The sequence below is a fragment of the Podarcis pityusensis genome, assembly GCF_964106645.2.
Source record: "Podarcis pityusensis genome assembly, chromosome: 10".
NCBI lineage: Eukaryota > Metazoa > Chordata > Lepidosauria > Squamata > Lacertidae > Podarcis > Podarcis pityusensis.
The window spans coordinates 22532355-22554474 of record NC_138035.1 but is presented as its reverse complement, the minus strand read 5'-3'; the positions used below and the strand labels follow the sequence as shown (position 1 = coordinate 22554474).

At 42.0% G+C, this 22120-nt stretch overlaps 2 protein-coding genes across 9 annotated transcripts in view; both read left to right on the top strand.

Annotated features, from left to right (window-relative positions):
* Nucleotides 1-18118, top strand: part of CREB3L2 (cAMP responsive element binding protein 3 like 2) — a 275941-nt gene extending 257823 nt beyond the window's left edge. Inside the window, exon 13 of the transcript XR_013991331.1 lies at nucleotides 18095-18118. The gene's annotated coding sequence lies outside the window, so the exon portion shown is untranslated. The remainder of the gene's footprint in view (nucleotides 1-18094) is intronic.
* Nucleotides 1-22120, top strand: part of DGKI (diacylglycerol kinase iota) — a 254537-nt gene that overhangs the window by 179915 nt on the left and 52502 nt on the right. For all 8 annotated transcript variants that reach the window (XM_081023972.1, XM_081023969.1, XM_081023975.1 and 5 more), the window contains 3 exons: nucleotides 7342-7442; nucleotides 15227-15306; nucleotides 16000-16044. In XM_081023972.1, the coding sequence (XP_080880098.1) occupies nucleotides 7342-7442; nucleotides 15227-15306; nucleotides 16000-16044 (226 nt within the window). The remainder of the gene's footprint in view (nucleotides 1-7341; nucleotides 7443-15226; nucleotides 15307-15999; nucleotides 16045-22120) is intronic.

Below are 22120 nucleotides of genomic sequence, written 5' to 3'. Positions count from 1 at the left end.
ACTGAATTCCTCCCTTGTCTGACTTTACGCAGACACTTGAAGGATAAGATATGGTTCACAAGACTTGTAAATAATTGGAAGGAGAATAAGGGTGTGTTTTTAATTAAAAGTTTCCATCCGGCTGAATCAAACTGGTGCTGTGGCAGAAGTGTTGTTTAGATGTCAGATGAGTGCTCTGGGTTCAACCGCTAGCCTGGATTCTCTCATTTTTTTCTTTTTGCATGTCAGTGGAGGCAGAAATACACATTCCAAATGCTGCTACAGCAGCAGTATTTCCACAGGGTCTGGATAATTAACCAGGCAGTGTTAGAGTCACACAGCTTCAACACAGGTGTGTGTCATATTGTCAGAGCGGTGTGTCTGGGTACATTTTCCCAGGTGGGCATGAGAGGAAGCTGGCACCTGAAGGGAGATGGACTTTGGGAGTGTTGGCCTGCTATAATTTCATATGCTTTAGTCCTAGACATTGGGAGAAGGGACTTCAGGTCCAGTGTGGGCTTCCTCTTCATCCCACCAACATCATCTCCTGGATCTATGGCTGCCCTACCCTTTTGTGTTCTGCACTGTTGCTAGATCCCATGAAGCAAGGCTGAGCAGGAGTTTCAGGACCATGGATAGCTCCAAATGCTCTGATAAAGTTTGAGAGCAACCTGAGCCTTTTTCAGCCTCTGCCCCCAGACTATCTCTCCCATGCTCTTCCCCATTGTGGGTAACTTCTTAAAGGGTCAGTCCTCTGACTGGAAGATGGGCACCCCTCTGTTCTATAGCCTAATACATACATGGTGTACTTCCTGCACCAGTGGACTGGTAACGAGGCAATTGGTTCTTCAGGTTCAATGGAAGGCACTCATGGGGGTCCAGGTTCCAGCCTTACAGGCCCTGGAGGTATGAGAGGTTGTTCTGTTGACCCTTGGCTGTGAAGCCCGGCGATCTCATTTTCTCCAGCAATAGACTCAGAACCTGGCTCCTTAGCTGGAAACTCTGACTCTGAGTCTTGTTTGCAGGGTGAGGACATTGGGACTCTGTGACCCTCCAAATGTTGTTGGATTACAACTTTCTGTCACGGCTAAAAATTGGCCACTGTTTCTTTAATGCTTAAAAAGCTGGGTCAGCATGAGTCAGCAGCCTGCACCGGGTTGTATATATAGAGTGAGAAATGTTAGTTTGTTGTTGGGCTGGTTGGTTGGTGAAAGCTGGTAGTGTTGATGTGTGTACAGTTGGTCAGTCGCTTTTGCAGAAAGACTTTTAAGAATAAAAGCAGAAAGTAATCTGCAAGGATATTCTTCTCGTGGACTCTTTTATGCCGACAAGGGTCTGAGGACCAGGCTGAGGCAACAAAGGGAGGTCAGAACCGTTTTTTGCTTTTTACAAACACTGACACTTTCATCATCCCATGCTGGCTGAGGCTGATAGGAATTAGTAATCCAGCAGCATCTCAAGGGCTACAAAGTCCTCATTGTTGTACTATGGAGTGGCAAGAGTATCTTCTTTGGCCAGATACCTTTAGATGTGGACTCTAGTTCAGTGGCAGAGCATCTGCTTAGCATGCAGGTCCCAGGTTTAATCTCCAGCATCAGCATGTCCCCTGCCCCAAACCATGGAGTGCATCAAACATGAGCTGGCCAATGGTCTTGCTTTGTATAAGGGAGCATCCTACATTCCATTGTGGCTTCTGGTCCTCTTGTCCATGGGTGGAGAAGTGTTTTCAGCCCACGGTCCATATATCCTCTTATATATGGACCTTATATATCCAGATATATTTGGAAATCCCCAAGGGCCAGATAGAGAGGCCTAGAGGGCCGCATTTAGCCTCCAGATGTGAGGTATCTGCTGCTGCTCTGATCTTTTTTCTCTCCTTTGGAGCTTGGTTCAGAGTCTTTTATAGGATCCTAAACATGATGTCTGAAAAAGGACTGTACCAGCTACTACTCTGTTTCAAGGCCAATTTCAATTATGGACTTAAATGTATTGGATTCTGACTCTCTGTGTGTATGCTTCCTCCAAAGGAGCTCCACTGCAGATCTTGCCAGCAAGAATCTGCCAAAAGGGCCACAAATCAGGGCCTTTTCTGTTGCAGCCCCAAAATTTTAGACTTCCCTTTTTCAGAGGATTTCTATGGCTCCATTCCCCCCCCCCCGATAAGATAAGATAGTTTATTTGCTACAATCTGTTTCATTAATTGTAAATTTTGATCTTTTGTCAGTGCATGTTTTTTTTTGTTCTTATTTGCAAATTGCCTTGGGAATTGTTAATATGCAAAGTGGGACCACAGAGATTGAAACGGATACATAAATGAAAAATATCCATGGCATGGAGGAAAACGTGCTTAGGAAGAATTTTTAGAGTTCGCAGCTTTGCTTGTGTACAAACCCATTTGTGCAAGAGTTCATTTGGCTCATTGGTTACTGATGCTGACAGCCAGAATACATACATCTAGGCTTCATGCTGGGCAGAAAGCTACTGTGAATTTATCATTCCACCACTTTGGAAACCCAACTCTGTGGCAGGGTTTTTGGCATACAAGTGAGAATTCCAACAGCATTCAGTGTCATTAGCACTGCCTAATACAAATGACTATCATTTTTGCTAACATGCTCCTTAGGAGGCAATGAAACAGAACCTCTTATATGAATACATAGCTATTGCGTTTCCCAGAGGCTTTCTGGTCTCATAAATGCCTACGTTGATTTGTAACATCTCATAAACCTAGTTTCTGGATTTGTTTGTCCAGTACTGGTGGACACATAAAAAGACATGAGAAGAACTGGTTGAGGCCAAAGACCTATCATCATCCAGTATCCTGCTCCCACAGGGGTCAACTTAGATGCCCATGAGAAGCCCACAAGCAGGACCTGAGTGTAACAATACTCTTCCCCACTCAGTTTGATTCCCAGCAGCTTTCTAAAGGATGTGGATAAGGCTGAAAGGGATCACAGAAAATCTTCACTCAACTTGAGCGCTGTATAAAATAAATGGCAGCTCTGTAAGAAGTGGCCAATGATTTCAAAACAAAGATGTTAGAATTAGATCGGCCAATATAATCCCTGTCCTAAAAATGCTGGAAGTGGTAAAAAATGGATTCTTCAGTATTATTGTGGACATCCTTTCCCTAAAGATACAGTTGCAAAATTAAATGTAAGCTTTATATTTGATATTATATATGAGTTTCCTCAGGTCTTCTGAGGAACAACAACAACTAGTTATCCAAATGGCCTAGGCAGCATTGAAAACTTAAAAGAATAGGGTACTCATCTCTGTATCTTGTTCTTACGCCAACATATCCAGATAGTGGTGACAAGGTGTTTGTCTGAAGGGGGAGAGAGAGACAATTTCTAGAGCACTGAGGAAGCTGCCATTCCTTATTTTGTTCTGTGTCTATTAGTCTTTCAGTTTTTCACTGCAACATTGCTGGAATACATTCCCTTTCCTCAGACATGGACTATTCAATTAAATACTTGTGTTGATTGAAGTCTGAGGACTTGGTTCGTTTCGTTATCTGCTCTCTGGCATTTTTAAAATCACCTTTCCATATAAAAATGTGTTTTTATACGTTATCTCATATTGTACCATCTAATGAGAAACCACACAAAACCACACAGTCACCACCCAAAGCAACAACCGCAGGTCAACACAAGTAAAATAAAAAAATGTAGCCCATATAATTCTTTAAAAGTCTTGTCAATATTTAATTTACTCCCCCTCCCTGATTTTCCCACCTCCTGCGACTTTAGAGGGCACTGGCACCATGCATCATATTGATCTTAATTTCTCAGTCAACTTCTTTTTGAATGTTAAATAAATGCCTGAGTCAAGAAAGGGGCTGAATCACCTGGCTTGCAGCCTGCTGTTATTTGCCTGCTGCTTTCTCCTCTATCCCCAGAGTTCTGAATCTCCAGATCTACCTACAAAAACAAAAGAAGCAGCAGGTAGATCCTACCCTGTTAGATGAGATGTCCAAATGCCAGCTAAAGCAGACAGCTGTCCCCTGAAGCTGCTCAGAAAGTTATGGGTGCAGCTTTCTGTCTCAGATGAATCATGACAGCTTGCCTTGCATAGAGAGAGGGTTTTTTTTGACATCTGAGGGCACCTGGGCAGCATGGCAGCTGCTATTTAGCACTGGGGAATTATTGTCTGTCCAGAGCAATGTGAAAACCATAATTATTTCATCTGGCTTGGTTCGCTATTCTTAGAACCCTTTAAAATTCCAGCATCACCTTTGAAGCTCAGAAATGTGTTGTACTCCTCATTCGTTGCTGCAATGAACAACAACGGGAAAGTTATATATTATATATGTATTTTCAGTTCATGGTCTTAACCTGTAGTTACTGACTGTTACTTCCTGTCACTTCCAAGACCAGGCAGTCTCTGCCTTTAGGTGCTGCTTTAATAGAGAGTTTGCGCTCAGGTTGTTTCTAGGTTTTTAAAATTTGTCCAGAGGTGACAGACCTGTTTATAGCAATCAACCAAGGAACAAATTCAGCTTCCTCAGAGATATTTGCTAATTGCCTTCTCCATAGACTCCAGAGGTCAGTGAAAATATATCGCCTTAGGTCCAAAAGGTCTGGTAGATTTTAAGCTAAGGAATAATGATGCAATAATTCATATGGTGTAAGTTTACTTTTTGAAAGGAAAGTGCTGTTTTGTTGTTGTTGAAGCTGGATGCATAAAATAACAAAGAGCCACATGTCACAACCTGCCCTGGGACCAATATTAATAAATGTTAAGCCCATTTTTTTTTAAATAAACAAAACCCATGGAAGAAGACATTTAAGGATTATAGGCATGCTTTCTGTTCCCAACCGCTGACATCCCCTCTGCGGACAAGGCAAGGAAAATGGCCAGTGTGGAGCAGTGGTTAGAGTGTTGGACTATGACGTGGGAGACCAGAGTTCAAATCTCCACTCAGAAAAAAAGCTCACTGGGTGACCTTGAGCAAGTCACTGCCTCTCAATCTAACCTACCTCACAGGGTTGTTGTAAGGGTAAAATGTGGAAGGGAACACCATGTAACCTTGATTTCCTTGGAGTAAGGCAGTGTATTAATGTAACGAAGAAACTAACCAACTAACTAATAAATAAAAATGGTTATATACCATTCTTTGTTTGAAGAAGAAGAGAAGAAGAGTTTGGATTTGATATCCTGCTTTATTGAGACCCGAAGGATTCTCAAAGCGACTAACAATCTCCTTTCCCTTCCTCCCCCACAACAAACACTCTGTGAGGTGAGTGAGGCTGAGAGACTTCAGAGAAGTGTGACTAGCCCAAGGTCACCCAGCAGCTGCATGTGGAGGAGCGGGGAAGCGAACCCAGTTCACCAGATTACGAGACTACCGCTCCTAACCACTACACCACACTGGCTCTCTGCTTTGCATCCAACTGGTTCTTTTGAGAAACATTCCTCTTGCTTATACGCAGTGGTGCCATAAGGGCAGAGTAAACAGACACCACCCCCAAAATGTAGCACATATTGAAGTGAGCAAAGCAATGCACATTACTATCTAAAGACAGCCCTCCCCCTGTGATAAAACCATTGCCCAGAGTATAAACATAGTTATTGCATTACAGAGTGATAGCTAATTGAATCAGAGTAGTAGACCCATTGATATGAATGGATTTAAGTTACTGAGGCTTGGTATGGTCAGATATTATTATTATTATATAAAAATTATACACTGCTTGATTGCTCAAAAGCCACCTAGATCTGTTGCAGAGAGAAGGCAGACTCAATCAGGGAGGGTGTCTTGTCTAAGGTACCTCCAAAACCTGGAGTCAGCATTGATGAGACTTCTGCTTATAATAAATTCCTTATTACAGTGGTGCCTCGCAAGACGAAATTAATCTGTTCCGCGAGTGTCTTCGTCTAGCGGTTTTTTCGTCTTGCGAAGCAACCCTATTAGCGGCTTAGCGGATTAGCGCTATTAGCGGTTTAGCGGCTATTAAAGGCTTAGCGGCTTAGCGGCTTAGCTGCTAAAAGGCTATTAGCGGCTTAGCGGCTTAGAAAAAGGGGGGGAAAGCGAAAAAAAATCTCAAGACTCGCAAGACATTTTCGTCTTGCGAAGCAAGCCCATAGGGAAATTCGTCCTGTGAAGCAACTCAAAAACAGAAAACCCTTTCATCTAGCAGGTCTTCCGTCTTGCGAGGCATTCGTCTTGCGGGGCACCACTGTAAACTGTTTGCTAATCATTAATTGGAATGTATGTTCTGTTCGCTTCAAACAGTTATTGGCAGGGGTGAACTTTGATTGCCTTTTTATTCAATAGCAAATCTAGAATGTTTCCTAAAGTATCTGGAGTTCAGGATATGCCTGTCACTTTGTCTAGAGAAATTGGGTCAGGTGTGTTGTGCTAAGCTGCTAAGAGGAGCTGCTTGCAGGTGTGAGCTACCATCTTCAAAAAGTTCAAGTGAAGCTCATTTGTGCTGGGTTCATCATATTGAGGACTGATAAAAGCACAGCAATTGCATTCATTTGTTCATTCATTCATTTATAGGCACTGTTATGCCATTGTTAAATTATATTCTTAGGGCCGTGTATATATATATATATATATATATGTAAAATAAATCCATTAAAATATAAAATCAAGTTGAGAACAGGCAGCAAAATCAAAATTGTAGCTAAAAGCTTGGGGAAATGGAAAGGTTGTCTCCTGGTTCAGAAAAGACAACAACAACAAAAGGGGGTTATTTCCAATATTTTCATTTAAATGTTTTACTTATTTATTTCTCTTCTTAGTTTTAATGACTGTATAGGGGTTTTTTTACTTGTTGGTTGGTTGATTTTATTTTTGTAAAGATGCCTTGAGCTGCCTGTGGTGAGGGAAGGTGTCTAATAAATTTAATTAATTAATTAATTAATAATCAGACAAACCTCTCTGGGGAAAAGCTTTTCCCAACTTGAGAACTGCTTTAGAGAAGGGCCTCTCAGGTAGCCTTCCTCCTCATCTTAGACAGCTGGGTCTCCTACAGAAGGTCCTCTGTAGGAAGTCCGAATCTACAGCTGGGCAGATTTCAAATTTTTAATGGAAAAAAACCCAGCAGGTGCACGCCAGATTTGTAACGGAAACTTTTCTGACTTTCTCAAAAGGACTTGTTGACCCCTGTGTTCTTCAAGGAATGCTGTTCCATTGAATCAAAGGGCGAACTGTTTTATTTGCAGAAAGCTCATGTTTTGAGATTGGCAGCTCAGTGCTCGTGGGGATTCAATTTTTATTTTTATTTTTTTGCTTTTTGCTTCTGTTCTTCGTCTCTCATTGCAGCTCATTCTAGGAAAATCAGATTCTCTTTTCTGGAAACCGATGTTAGCTGTGACCCTGCCTAACATTTCTCTCGCCTTTCCCTGCAGTCCCCATGCCGTCTTAGAGCGCCTGAGGATCAGAGTGAACAGAATTAGTTTACAGGATTATGAGGGACTGCATTATGACAAGGAAAAGCTTCGGGAAGCTTGTAAGTATATATATACATATGGCTGATTAGTATAACTGCATTCATGTGTTCTCCTAGGTATATAGGTATGTATATAGGTAGCCTTTTGATATTGGGCTGACATGTTTTGGCTGGTCTTAGTCAACAGCCATTTGCTGTCAGGTCCTGCCTTCTTTGCTTTGTGCTCCACAGGACCCGAGTGCATTCCTGATGCCTGGCAATGTGGCTTTTATGAGGGAAAACATTGGGCAAGAAGATTTGTGTGCATTTATAGCATCTCCTGCCCTCCAAACCTATAGCTTGGCACCATTTTGAAAGAGGCAGTTGGGACTTCCCCTTTACCAGCATGTTTTATTTTAAAATGCTGCTCCTGTTGTTGGACACTTCCTGTAAACAGAAACCAGCTGATCCCTCTATGACGTTTAGTCCTTTGTTGAAAGAAACAATCTCCAAAGCAGACGCGATCATTATAGGTATAATGGGTGAGCAAACAAGGAACCAAGAAAAACCCTGAAGATAGAGATCTGGTGTGACAATGGACAGCTGTGGTGGATAAGGCAAAAGTAGCAACCCCTCTTTTCAGAGCAGGCAGGCCACTTGTTTGGAAGAAACCCATACCATATGGATAATGGCATCATGACCTGCTGGTGCACTTTCTTGAGACATCTGGCAAGTCTGCACAGAATGGCGAAAGGCTGAAACACTTCATTCTGTTCTGCTCCATTTTGGCATATGAATGATACAAATGTCTTATACCATAAGGGCCTCATGCAAATACCCTTGTAGTCATGGAGAAGATTCCCATTATTTTTCCTGATTCTCAGTTAAGACCTTATCAACCTCGAATTTCACAGCTCCGCTGAGAAAAACAATACACAATTTATGGGAGAAAGTACTGTAGCAATTAATGGTCACGTTCAATCAATGATGCAGAAGTCCAAGGGAGAGGTCAGCCAATCTGGCGATGCTGTTGACGGCAACACCTTAAAATGAAGTCCTTTTCCTTGGTGACATGCACAGAGTCATTAATCAGTGCAGGATGTGGCTGCTTGCGATAACAGTTTAATAGAGTCTTGTTCATGCATCTGGTTCATTATTCATATTCAATTACAAGGACGGCTGTTTGTTATGTAACAAAGCTGCAGCTTCCTTTTTTTACAATATGGGATTCCCTGGCAATTACTGGATGGCAAATCTTCTAATTGGTTTGCTTATCTTCTTGTAGAAATATGGTTATTCTGTTTAGACAGTTTTATGCTCACACACACACACACACACACACACACACACACACCAGCACACACCACACACACACCACACACACACACACACACACACACACACACACACACACTTTTCACTGTTCACTGGTACTCTTTCCCAGAGTTGAAAGATGATGATCTCAATAATGGGAGCACAGGTTCTTCTAACAAGACTAGTGCCATCTCTTGCTACATATTTCCACCCAGAAAATTAAAGCCTTCATCATGGGTTTGCCAAACATTCTTCATGAAGATAATTGTTAGGGTTTGTGGGGAGAAAGCATATTAATTATTGAAATTATGCTAGCTAATGTCGACTGCCTGGTTTGTGGTGGGAGAGCTGTCTTGGATGGTGCTGAGATTTTCATTGAGGAAAATCATTTGCCTGAGGGAAAAATTTGCCATATTGCAACAGCAGACGTTGTAACGTTGTGGCGTGGTGCACAACAGTACCTCCAACACAATGGGGCAGTTTGGACATCATGATAAACCTTTGTTTATTGGAGGGACATGGAAGAAGACATTTGGGGACTGTAGACTTGCTTTCTGCTCCCAGCTGTGAGCATCATCTCTGTGGAGAAGATAAGGAAAATAGCCAGTGGAAGCAATGGACTAAGACATGGGAGACTAGGCTTCAAATCCCCACTTGGTCATGAAACTCACTGGGTGGCTTTGGCCCAGCAACAGTCTCTCAGTCTACCCTACCTCACAAGGCAGGTTATAAATCTAACAATAAAAAGCCTTTGACTTACCCATTCATGCTCCCCTCTCCAGTGGTGAAGTCTTTTCTTCAGTTTTTGAAGAAAACAGCTTGTTTCATTTGAACCTGGCAACCTATCATTCACCTTATCTGTAGTTTGTTTTAAACCAGCCCACTTCAAACTAAGAGTTATGAAGACAGCTTAGCTTAACAAACCACAGTTAAGATTAATCACAGTTTAGGGTTCATGTGTAATGCTAAACCATGGTTAATCAAAAATGGAAGTGAAAACTTCATCTCCTTGTGGATATGCCACAGGAGGAGTGAGAAGGGCGAGGAGAGCATGAGTCTTTGACTTGCTATGGCTTCTCCCATCATGTTAAAATAGGAATAACCAATGTGGGGCCCTCTAGATGTTGTTGCACTTCATTTGCCATTGGCCTAAGCCATCATGACCACTGCTGATGGGATAATTGGAGCTGTGGTTCAGCAACACCTGGAGGGCATCACTTTGGCTTCCCCTACATTAAGTCATGGTTTACTAGGATGTCCAGTTCAGCTTATTGTGGATGTCTCTCTTTTGCGGAAAAAGCTGTAGATCAGTCTCCAAATGCATGGGTCATGACTCTTTCCCAATGTTCCCCTTTCAATCTTACCCACCTAAATAGGCAGTAAATGATGAAAATCATAACACAGAAACCCATTTAAGAATGAGCCATTTTATTATCCCTTTGGGAGCCCTGCAGGAAAGCTATTAAGATTTTTGCCTGAGACATGTCTTGATGATGGAGCATCAAATACTTCGACACCAGCGTAATAACCTGGATCATCCAAACTCAGAGTAAATAAATTTTGCTCTTCTTGTTTGCTTGAAATACCAATTTGATTCTATCAGTGGCCTCATCTGAAATTGAATTTTTTTTACTCCTGCATCCAACTCGTCATACATGCTGTTCAGAGAAGATTAATCTGGGCTCCACTGGAGGTAGACAACTCATTTTTGAAATCCTTCCAAGAAATTAAATGATTCCATACTTTCCTTTGTAATATTGAAACAACCATTTTTTAACCTTATTTTACCCCATTTTTGTTACTCACTCCACTATTTTATATTAGTTCTTTCTGTCTCCCATCAGAGCACTTTGGTGATAGAATGGAACAATATTCTTATAAGAGGTACAGTTATTCACTTAGGACAGTAAGTGTGTGTGTGTGTGTGTGTGTGTGTGTATGCTTGAGAGGTAATCCAATTCAAGTTCCTTCACTGTAACCAAATCATTCCCCCAAGATGAATTTGTCCAACCAAATTGCTTAGTTCATTTGTTCTTTAATGGTAAGTATTCTTCTGATACAACAGTTTCCAACCGGTGAGTAATTTTGGAATGACTTCCAAAATCTCCATATAGGTGAATGTTACATCAAAGGGGAACAAAATGAATTAGTGGAGAAAGTAACAAAAATCTTAAATTTCTAATTTTTAAATGAGGCTTATTGTCTTAATGGCTGAAGACAGGTGCTCAAAAAATGTGTGGGTTGTACTTGGTGAAACATCAGAAACTGAAAAAGCACTTGAGAATGAGTTTAATTCACCAGACAGAAGGGTCTTCATTCATCCCCTTGGCTACTTATTCATAGAAGACTTTGCTGTTGTATCTTCCAAGTGTCAAATCCTTTCCTCCTCAGAAGTCCTGGGTGACTTGAATTCTGGAGGCAGTTACATGAAATAATCCGGTCTATACAGATAGGCTCAGTTTGCATCATTTATTTTAATTGTAGCATTTTCATCAGGAATGGGGAACCTGTGGGTCTCCACAGGTATGGCCTATGAACAGGGATGATGTGACCTGTAGACTGACAACATCTGGAGGGCCACAGGTTCCCCATCCTGGCCTCATATAGTGACTGCCAGTTGTATGCCACTGGCAAGGCCAGGCTGAGTCAAGCAGCTGACCCAAATATAGATCTGGAGGGTCTGACTCTGACCTCTAGCTCAGAGTCTGTAAAGCCAGTGCACCAAAGCTAGAAGCTTGGAGCCTGATGTTCAGCAAAGAAAAGCGACTGCTCTGGATTTTCCAGAAGGCAGAAGAAGACAAACCACCTAATGTCTATGCCAGTCTGGACGACCCAAAGGAGTGTTTCTGTGCTTAGGTCTAACTGTATGCCATGACGAATGCATTGCCAATTGCTGACCTGTGTTTTCTCCTCATTGTCCCCAGTGACACAGTTCCAGGATGGCACAAAACCAGTATGCATTCTCTGGCAGCTATTGGGGCCACAGTGTCCCCTCCCTTCTTTAAAAGGGTATTGTAGAAGTACCAGTCAGTTGGGAGCTGTGATTTAAGTTCCCCACAAGGACCCAGGATGATGATGCACCAGGAGCATTATGGGAAATTAAATTGGCAGTTCCTAGAACTGACAGAGCACTTCATCCCACCACCACATAAGCCTACTAGCAGCTGCTAGTCTGTGTGTGTGTGTGTGTGTGTGTGTGTGTGTGTGTGTGTATTTTCTACCAGTGAGCACTTTGCCAAGGGCTGATTTGAACCTGGAGTTTGTCCAGATTACTGAAGGCACGAGCGATGTGATGTCACCGTACTCAGAATTAAGTAGCCCCTGTCAGTAGCACTCGGCCAAAAATGGAATGACTGCTTTGTTTCGGCATAATATTTCAGCCGGCGAAATGGAGCTCTTGTTTCTGATAAAAACACACTCATTTCCCCCGTGCTGAAAAGTTTAATAGAAGAAAATAGCACAAGAATTTATGAGCCAGCTCTCTCTTAGCCCACTTACAGGAACAGCAGTGATGTACTGGTTATTGTTGTAAAAAGATAGAAACCAGCAGCTAATGAGGAAGCATCAAAACTAGATCCCAGCAAGCCCTTAAATCATAGTTCTTCAAACACTTCTTTTTTTATGGCATGATAAGCTAACCAATAATAGTATGCAAGCAGACTTTACTCTGTCAAAGAAGCAAAGTTTGACAGCCATGTCCATTTCACATCTTATCAGTGCCTTGATGTCACTTTTGAAAATCTCTGACATTTGCACTAAGAACAGGGATGAAGAGAACCCTTTTCAAACCGGGGTCTGTATTCCCTAATTTCAAGGGTCTTATGCCATTGGTGGGCAGGGCAATGGATGTGACACTGATGCTCACCTTTGTACAGTCCAGCCATGCAAATGTAAGTGGCTTCTACAGTTAGCATCTCTTCATTCAGACATGCAAGAAGCATTGTTATAGTTCAAGTGGACGTTCTAGCCAGGCAAAAGAGCTGGATGATAATGATCACCTGGAGGATAATGCATGAAATGAATTATTGCATTTCATGGTCTTTGTGGATGCACTGCTTATATTTTAATATTTTCTTCTGTAAATGTGTGTATAGATACTTGGCAAAGGAGGATTTTCCTTAATGACTTTGATGAAGTGGGCTGTAGTCCACGAAATCTTATGCCACTGCAGTTAATTTTGCTTTAAAAAGATCCCTCCCAATATTTATGTACCTGCAGTTGAGTTCCTGCCCAGTTAATGAAAGAGAAGTGGGAGGCACAAGGAGGGCTTGGTCACTTAATTTGATAGTGTCAGTAGTGGCTCGTGTCTGCAGATCTAACTTGATAGGCATCTTCTGAAAAGTCTCTCTGGAGCATCTCACCCATGGACTGCATTTAACACGTCTTGATGCCAGTGGTCTATTACTAGGGTATTTCCCCCCTTTCACATGGATAGGACAAAGTACTTCCACATTAGGAGGGCTGCACTGATTAATGTTGAGAAGAGTATCCTTGTTGCTTAAAGTAGCATTGTGCAACACTTGATTTATTGGGGGAAAGGTAGGGGGCTTTTAATGACATACAGAAGCTTCATACCCTGTTTCTTTCTCATTTTCATCAAATCACTCCTTGTCCCCTTCAACTGCCTTCCAAATATTATAGCTATGGGTTACAAGAGAAGGGGGCCAGGTTCCACCTGCCTTGTATTCTGAGCACTGGCACAGGAGCTAAATTAAAGCTCCCATGAGATGTATGGAAAGGTAAACAGAGTGAAAATACATGGGGGAAAATCTTAGCCTGCTGTTGCTTCTTATGCTTTTAAAAGCTCTGCATTAAACAAAGTGCCAACTGCAGACTATTCATTAATTTCCAGCATGGCAGAAATGAATGTCAGAAACAGTCCTTTAATTCTTAAGCCATTGCAGCCAGCTTAGAGCTCATAATATGATCAACCATAAGCAGTTTGTGATGAGTTCGATAGAAGAAAACTAAATTGTTTAATGATGCATCAATATGTAATCTTGAAGGTTTCTCATCTGAATTTAAATCTCTCCCATGTATTTGAAATGCACCGAGTATGTATTTTTGAAATAGAGTTGTTGTTGTTATTCAGTTTCTGTGCACTACAAAAATACACTGCCAATGATTCCTGGGTGAGTTTATTCTTAAACTGTTTCAGCACTGTTGTCAATGCTGCTGGGTAGAGAGGTCCATGCTCATACACACTCTTGCAAAGGTGGAAGGATTAGCAGTATTAGGGCAAAGAGCATAATTCACCAAGAAATTCTACTGCACACTGAATGGGAGCTATGCAGGAACTACTGTGGTTCTACACTAGGGATGGACAACTGCAGCCCTCCAGATATTATTGAACTCCAGCTCCCATCAGCCCCAGCCCCAGCATGACCAGTAGTGAGGGGTGATGGGACTTGTAGTCCAGCAACATCTGCAGGGTCACAGGTTCCCTGCTCCTACACAGCTCTGATTCAGTTCAGTGGGGATTGAACAGGAGAAGAACTTCCCGGTGGATTGTGTCCAAAGCTCCTAGGAGACCAGGACACAGGCAATTTCTTTTCTGTGATTTTTGCTTTTTTACAAATGGGGATAAATGACCAGATGTTAATGAAACCCAGTGATTTGAATTGCTTTACTGGACTTGCTCACAAATTTATTGACAGCTGCACGAGTTATTATAGCGAGGAAGTGGAAGGGGCAAGGTGAATATAAAATGGAAGAGTGGTATAAAGAGGTGCGGGATATTAGCTATTAATGATAAATTAACACACACTATTAGGGTAAGATGGGGAATATTCAGGAGAAATGATTTTTAGGAGATATGGAGGGTGTTTGTAGACTTTGTACTGTTAAAACGGAAAGGGGTCAAAACATCGCAAGAGGTGTTGAAATTCTGGGAGCCTGGATAGTTGGAATGCTCTCAGGGGTGGGGTGCACATTTTATTCTTATTTATTTATTATTATTACTTTGTCAAAATAAAAAATATTTTTTAAAAAAGAATAAATAAATTGCTTTACTTTGATTCCCCATGCTCTTTACATTACTAAAACTCATGAAAGCCCGCTCCATGAACAATGGTGTATGTAGCATGAAAATTTCTATTCTCTCTCTCTGTGGGAATAATGTGAAATATAGTAATGTCACTTTATGTTGTTGTGAACAGCCTTGACTAGATTTTCTGAATGGATCCTGATTTTTTATAATTAACTATGCTGAGGTGACCACAGTTGAGATACCTCTATTTTAAAGTATGACTGCAATCCAGTACATGTTTCCTTGGAGTAAAATTTATTGGCTTTCTAGGTTGGTGTGCACCAGGCACACCATAGACGGCAAACCTATAACCCTCCAGGTGTTGTTGGACTCCAACTCAGTAAGCATGATCAATTTTCAGGGATGATGGGAGTTGTAGTCCGCCAAGATCTGGAGGACCACAGGTCAAACGAGCCTTGTTGTATAGGATTGTGCTGCTAAAAAGATTGCACAGTACTGTGATTTCTTTCTGTTTTGCAATGTGCTGTAATTATTATTATTATTATTATTATTATTCCTGTAGCTATTCCTCTGGGAATGATAGTTGTCAGAGGAGACTGTGATTTGGAGACCTGTCGCATGTATGTGGATCGCCTAGAGGAGGTAAGTTGCTGCAAATCACATACATGTACACAGGTATTCAGGGCCGGATTTAGGTTTGATGAGGCCCTAAGCTACTGAAGGTAATGGGGCCCTTTATATGTCCAGCTGTCCTTTGTCGACAACAAATTGTCGCTGTTTTTTGTTGCTGAATATATGATATATGGTAATTTATGGACCTCATGGGTATCTAAAGCCATTTGCACATAACAAAATATGTACTGTATTTTATCAAAGTAATTGTTGAACTGAAATTCAATTAAGCAGAAGTATATTTATTGTGAAATACAATTAAGAAGAAGTATATTAATAGTGAAATAATTATTAAGCTCTAACTTAAAATGATTTTTTATTCATAAAAAACTTAGTAATGCAAACACATTGGCATTTGGCAATAACAAAAGTTCCTTTAGAAACACAATTTACAAAGACTCATAATCTAGTCTCTAGAAACTTGCTATAACATGAAATAATAATAGGTGTAAATATATGATGCAAACTACTACGAATTATAAATAGCAGAATGTAGGCACCTTATATAGGGGCCCATTACTTACATCATAGGAGCCTACACAACATTTTAATAAATGAAGAAGTTTGTATATGGCAACAAGTTAGCAAGGATGTTTGGAAAATGATGGAGGCTGAGGCTGGTTTGGGACTAACCATTCATTGTTTTGATCTTTCTCCCTCTAGGATTTACAATCTGTAAGTTCAACAACACAGAGAGTCCACTACCAGGTACAACATAAATGGTTCCCAGTCTTTTTAAAAGTCTCTATTGTCCTTGTCTCTAAGTTTTCCAGCTAGCTTCGCCATTTTAGCGTAGTCCATCAGTTTTTCTTGCCATTCTTCTTTAGTTGGTATCTTGTCTTCTTTCCATTTTGGGGCTAATAATTTTCTAGCTGCTGTTGTGGCATACATGAATAGTCCTCTATATTTTCCTGGCAAGTCTTGACCTATAATTCCTAGCAAAACAGGACATGACTCTTGAAGGAGGACAAAGCCACATTCGCTTCCTTTTTATATAATATTTTAAGTTCATGCAAAGATCACCTGCAGCAGTTTCTGTTTGCATTTACAATCTGTTTTTGAAGGTTCATCCTCCAGCGTGCATTTTAAATATAATCTCGTCTGATTCACGGAGTTGCATTTTTAATCTTGTTTCGCCTTAAGGAATATTCTCTTGTTATCACCTTCATGCACTTTCCACATCATTATCCCCAGCATGCTTGCGCACATGCTAAAATATGAAGAGTTTAATAAAGTATAGCACTAGCAAGGGGACCTCCCTTATAAAGAGAGAGAGAGAGGTGTTCTACATTTTTGAATTTTCTCATGTAGAATAAGGGCTCATGCCATTAAAATCAGTCGGGATGGTCTCAGGCCAGTTTCTGCTGCTCTTTCCAAAGCGTGAAAAATCAATAAAAGGTGATGTCAGGGAACATCACCTGGAGGGGGAGAGCAAAAGCCAGAGGGATCCAGAGAGCGTCCAGGGATCGGGAGGAGCAGCCCATCTTCTGGGGAAGAGAATCAGCGTAGCACCAGGGGAGAAGGGGGGCAGCTGGGGGAAGTGGCGAGGCGGTCTCATGACTCCTTGCCTGGGACCAGCGGGGAGAGTAGGGGTCCTCCGTTGCCCACGCCCTCCCTGCGCAGAAGGCTTCCGCACAGAGAGGGTAGGCGGAGACTAGGCGTCAAAGAACTTCTTTGCTGGAAGAAGTTTAAGAAACGCCCACTCACGGATTCTGCCAGCGATTGAGTCAGCCACGGGTGAGTGGCTGTCCGGACAGAAAAGGTTCACTTTGGCAACCCAGCCAGGTGTTTGCACCCAGCCGGGGAGATAGGCATCTGCTTACGCATGAGCAACCCCTAGAACCATTACAGGTGAAGTTAGTAATGGATCATTTCTTTCAGAGTGTTTCGTTTCCAAAAAATAGGTACATCAAACATTTGCATGGAATAGGTATTATCGTTACCACCACCACCACCATTATTTAATATATTACCTGCCGTTCACCAGCAAGTCCCAGTGTGAATTACTACAGTTTAAGAACAAAACAGTGAAAACTGTTCTTCCAAGGACCCTCAGTAACACAAAGAAACTGCATTTTTTTTACTGAGTGTCCCTTCATAAAAAAGTAACATTTCAAACCTGATCCAACTAAAGTTGTGATTCCAGATCAAAGTAGACATGACATTAAATGCATGAACACAACTGATATAAATATGTCATATGACATAAATATTACATAAATAGTAAATCTTGGCTTATACCAAGTCCCACAAGATGGACTGTTACTGTAGTATATAATATATACTATAGTATTTAATTATAATTATGTATTTGTTTATACCCCTCCCCCCTTTTCCCTTATGGGATTCAAGGAAACTTGAAGAAAGAAACAAGAATCACTAAAAACTTAGGGGCGGGGGGAACAGTTAAAAAATTAAGCATTAATAAAATTAAAACTATATACATAGATAACATCTGTTTAAAACATACATATAATTACAATAACAACTGTAGTACTTATATGACCCCCATCTGCAGTAAGAAGTGAATATCAGGACAAAGGTTCCAAACTCGTGTTTTCCCTAACATCATAGATTTTCATGGTGCATAAAAGTTTTTAATGGGAGAACATTTAACAATATGATCCCCCACCAGCAACCTGAAATTCTACAGTTCAGAAATGGGTTTATAATCTCATCTCTTATCTGTGAGGACTTTACTTCTGTTGCAACTAACCTGGAGCTTTGACACTCTTCCTTGAGAGCCAGTGTGGTGTAGTGGTTAAGACCGGTAGACTCGTAATCTGGTGAACCGGGTTCGTGTCTCCGCTCCTCCACCTGCAGCTGCTGGGTGACCTTGGGCCAGTCACACTTCTTTGAAGTCTCTCAGCCCCACTCACCTCACAGAGTGTTTGTTGTGGGGGAGGAAGGGAAAGGAGAATGTTAGCCACTTTGAGACTCCTTATGGTAGTGATAAAGTGGGATATCAAATCCAAATCCAAACTCTTCTTCAGCTAGCATTTCATAGGTGAGGGTCATTGTCTTTGACTGTTTGCCATTGAAATAGTCCCAGTCTCTTTTTAATCCACATTGTGGAGAGGGATAATGTAAAATATGAACTGGAGGGGGACAGGACAATGAAGTCGTTGCAGATGCTTGAAATGAGATTTCTTCCAGGACCTGCACATTTCAGAACAAATCCTTCCTTGGGGCGCTTTTGAACAGCAATTCTCATCAACAGCAAGGGAATTATTGTTGGAGTCACTGCAGAGTTCTTTGTTTTTGATGAGGACTGCTGTTTAGAAGTGCTACAGAGGAAAGGCCCTGTTCTGAAATGTGTCGGCTTTGGAAGAAATCTTGTTTCAAGCATACGGAGTTGCTTCCTCTCCTCTTCCCTGTTTGTGGTGCTTTCCAAGTTTTGTGGTTCGTAAAATATGAACTGTCATATTGCCTTCCCTCTGGTGATGGATGTCTCTACCTGTAGCAATCAGATTGGCTTGGACGGAAGTCAAGCTTTTTCCCCCACCTGCAAAGTGCTTCTCAATGTAGTGCTTTGAAAAGGGCTTCTGAAGACCCCTGGGAGCAAAGAAAGTCACCTGACATCATTGCAATGACAGGTGATAAGTAAGTGGCTCTCCCCACCTGTCAAATGTGGCCCACAAAGGGTTGAGAAAATCATGATTTGGCCTCCCAGACAGATCCACTTCCCCACCCCTGATGTATATCAATGAATCACCCACCCAGTTTCACAGGTAAGCCTCTTCAAATCCTCTTGTGCATCAGCAGTACTTGATTATTACTCATTTTGAATGGACTCCTAGATTCTCTTCAATTTCCCAGGGAGTTATTTATGTATTCTCTGAGCATCTCTTTGAGCTCTCAACCCAAAGCAGCATTGTCTTGTTATCAACCTGGTATGAATTATAGAGAGAAAGGCGGACGGTACCTGCGCTAGAGCCTTTTAGTTAATAGAACTATCTTCCTGTCTCACTAATAAGGTGTCTGGGGCACTTTTAGATCTCATAAACAAAGTACATTTCATTCTTGGGGCTCCCTGGAGTTTGGAATGGGGAGAGTCAGCAGATAGCATCACCATGAACCCAGCTGCAAATGAGAAACTTGCCTCCAGATGCTGATCTGTGTTCCCTTCCTTTTTGTGTGTGTTGCTTGCTGCAGTATGTTTAATACATAGACACCCACCCTCATGTAAGTGAGAGCTCCACCTCCCTCTGGTTCAGTTGCTGTGTTTGGATTGTCTTCTACAAAGTTACAGGGAGAGAGTCAATAGATTCCGTCTCCGAGTGGATGGCTGCCAAAAGCGAAGGCTGCATTGGCTGTGCAGCTGCGCCCAGGAATCTCCCCTCTCCTCTTCTTGTCAAACTATCTTTATCTGAGTTATCAAAGTCAGTGTTTCTCATATATTCCTCATTCTCTGCATCTTTTACCTAAAGCAGTGTCTGCACTCAAGTTAATTAGTAGATCAGCTGAGCAACAACTGCACTATTCTCTGCAGCAGAGCAAGCAGGTCTATGTGTGAGGCTGGCACTGCTGCACCAGCAATCAATGCAGTTTTTTGGGGTGCCCAAAAAATATAGCTAGGGGTGGAGAGGTGCTATGTCCCAGATTCGTGCAAGAGATTCCAAAGGATGCCTCTCTGAAAGTGCAGCCATAGCTGAACCTTTCTTTCTGCAACGTGGGATGCATAGAATATTGCAGGGTCTATCCTGTGGTTTATTTCCACCACTTTCAGTTGTACAGTGTACCCTGGAGCTTCCTCCTTTCTGTCCTTTGGTGCCCATCACATCACAATTTTTAGGATTAACTGAGAATTCCTGTGCTGCAAGAACAATTACTGCTGGGGTCCACAGCAAAATGCTGTCGGATGGAGGTTTGCTGCTCAGTGCCCCAGCCAGTGAAAAATTCTGTCTTCCAGAAGAATCTATCCTGTCCCACCTGCAGTTTTCTTCCCTGCCCCCCTCCAGACTTTCAGTGTGCTGAGGCAGCTGAGCATGCTCAGTCCTTATTGGACCATTTTATTTTTGGGGATGGCAGGGGCTGCCCCCTTAACACCCCCCTAAACTTGGTACTTCTGCAAACTGCATAGACATGCTGCTATCATCCTCCTCTTTTACACTGGACATGATTTAGCTATAATCCTGTTGACACTCACCAAGTGAGGTTGGTGGTTGTGGTGGTGATGATAATAAATCAATTAATTAAGGTATTACAAATTCCCCATAATTCCCCATGGCTCGCTCTTTTCCAGAGAAAGTAAACGCTCTGAAATTTGCACTCAGAGCAGGGTTCATGCCTAAACATAGGAAGGAGAAGCCATCCTTTGGTTGATTCTGGTGTGTGAAGTGGATGGAGGATTTATGTGATAGAAATAGTTCTTGCAAAAGCAGCACAAGTCAGGCTTTCCTTCTGGGTTTGCCATATCTTTGAATCTCTTGGGAGCTTGCATGAGAAGGGTGTCGGGAGCATCATTTGCTTCCCCATCCTGCATAACGAAGGAGGGAAGTGGATGATAGATAGACGACTTAAAACAAGCCCGGAGGCAGCAGCTAATAAGACGAATCTTGCAGCTTCTCATGGGACCGATGTAAAGGCCATTAACCACCAGCAGAAATCTCATGCCAAGCTAATGAGTATCAGCCTGGTCGTGAGAAATAAGAGATGGAGTCTTTCAATGAATTAAACCCTAATTGTTGTAACAGTATGGTTTTAGAAATTGTCCAGGCAGAGAGGGCTGGCTTCTTGCACACCAAGAATGCATGAGCCAAGAACAGTTGTTTTTTTGGAGTCGACCACAATCCAGATGGTATTTACAGTTCAGTTGCATATTTTTGGCCATGGTGCTATATCTTTCTTCAAAGCTGGCTTCGTTTACTAGCTAAGAGCCTCTAGCAGGCTGCAATGTTTAAACAACAACAACATGGGACAGGCTAGTGCTCCACATTTGTTTACTTTTCTCGGTGCACATTTTAGAGGCTGAATTTTAAAACTAAACACCCATTTAACATAACTCAATAGATTTGACCAATGGCATCAATGGCTAGCCATGATGCTGTAGAATTGCTCCACTGCTGAAGGCTGTATGCCTCTTAACATCAGTTTCCGTTGAGCACAAATGCGGGAGAGTGCTGTTGTGCTTGTATCTGGCTACCAGGCTTCCCACAGGGATCTCGGTGACCACAGTGAGAAGAGGACACAGGGCTGGATGAGCCTTTGGTCTGCTCCTCTAGGTATGTTCTTGTGACACTGGCAATACATTATTGACCCGGTTACTGACTGCTCAGCTTATATGCAATTATTCTCATATAGATTCACAATAGCCCAGTATAATCCATCACAAAGTTCAAAAATACCCATAGGAGTGATTCTCACTACTGAAAATTGGCCTGGCTGTGTGGCAAGCTCCAGGTATCGTACAATTGGCTGAGCAACCATCCGTCACAGCATGGCATGTCCAGATAGATTTTCAATCTGCAATGAAAGTGTGTGGGTGTAATCGTCATTGCAGCCTAAAAACCAATTGGGGAAAATAATAATCTGACAAATGCATGGCTGTTTGGCTCACTCATTGATTTTACTGTCCAGCCGGGGGCAATTTTTCAGTCATGTGAATCCACCCCGAAGAGTTCATTCATGCATGCATGTCACTCAGTGGCTCACACCTGAATGTGTGAGGTGATTCCTTTGGAAAGTGTTGCTTAGGAGATTCCATGGAAGTTCTTTCTCTGGGAAACTGATTGGTGCTGAGACTGGTTTAGTATTAGCTACACAGATTGGCAGCAGCTCTCCA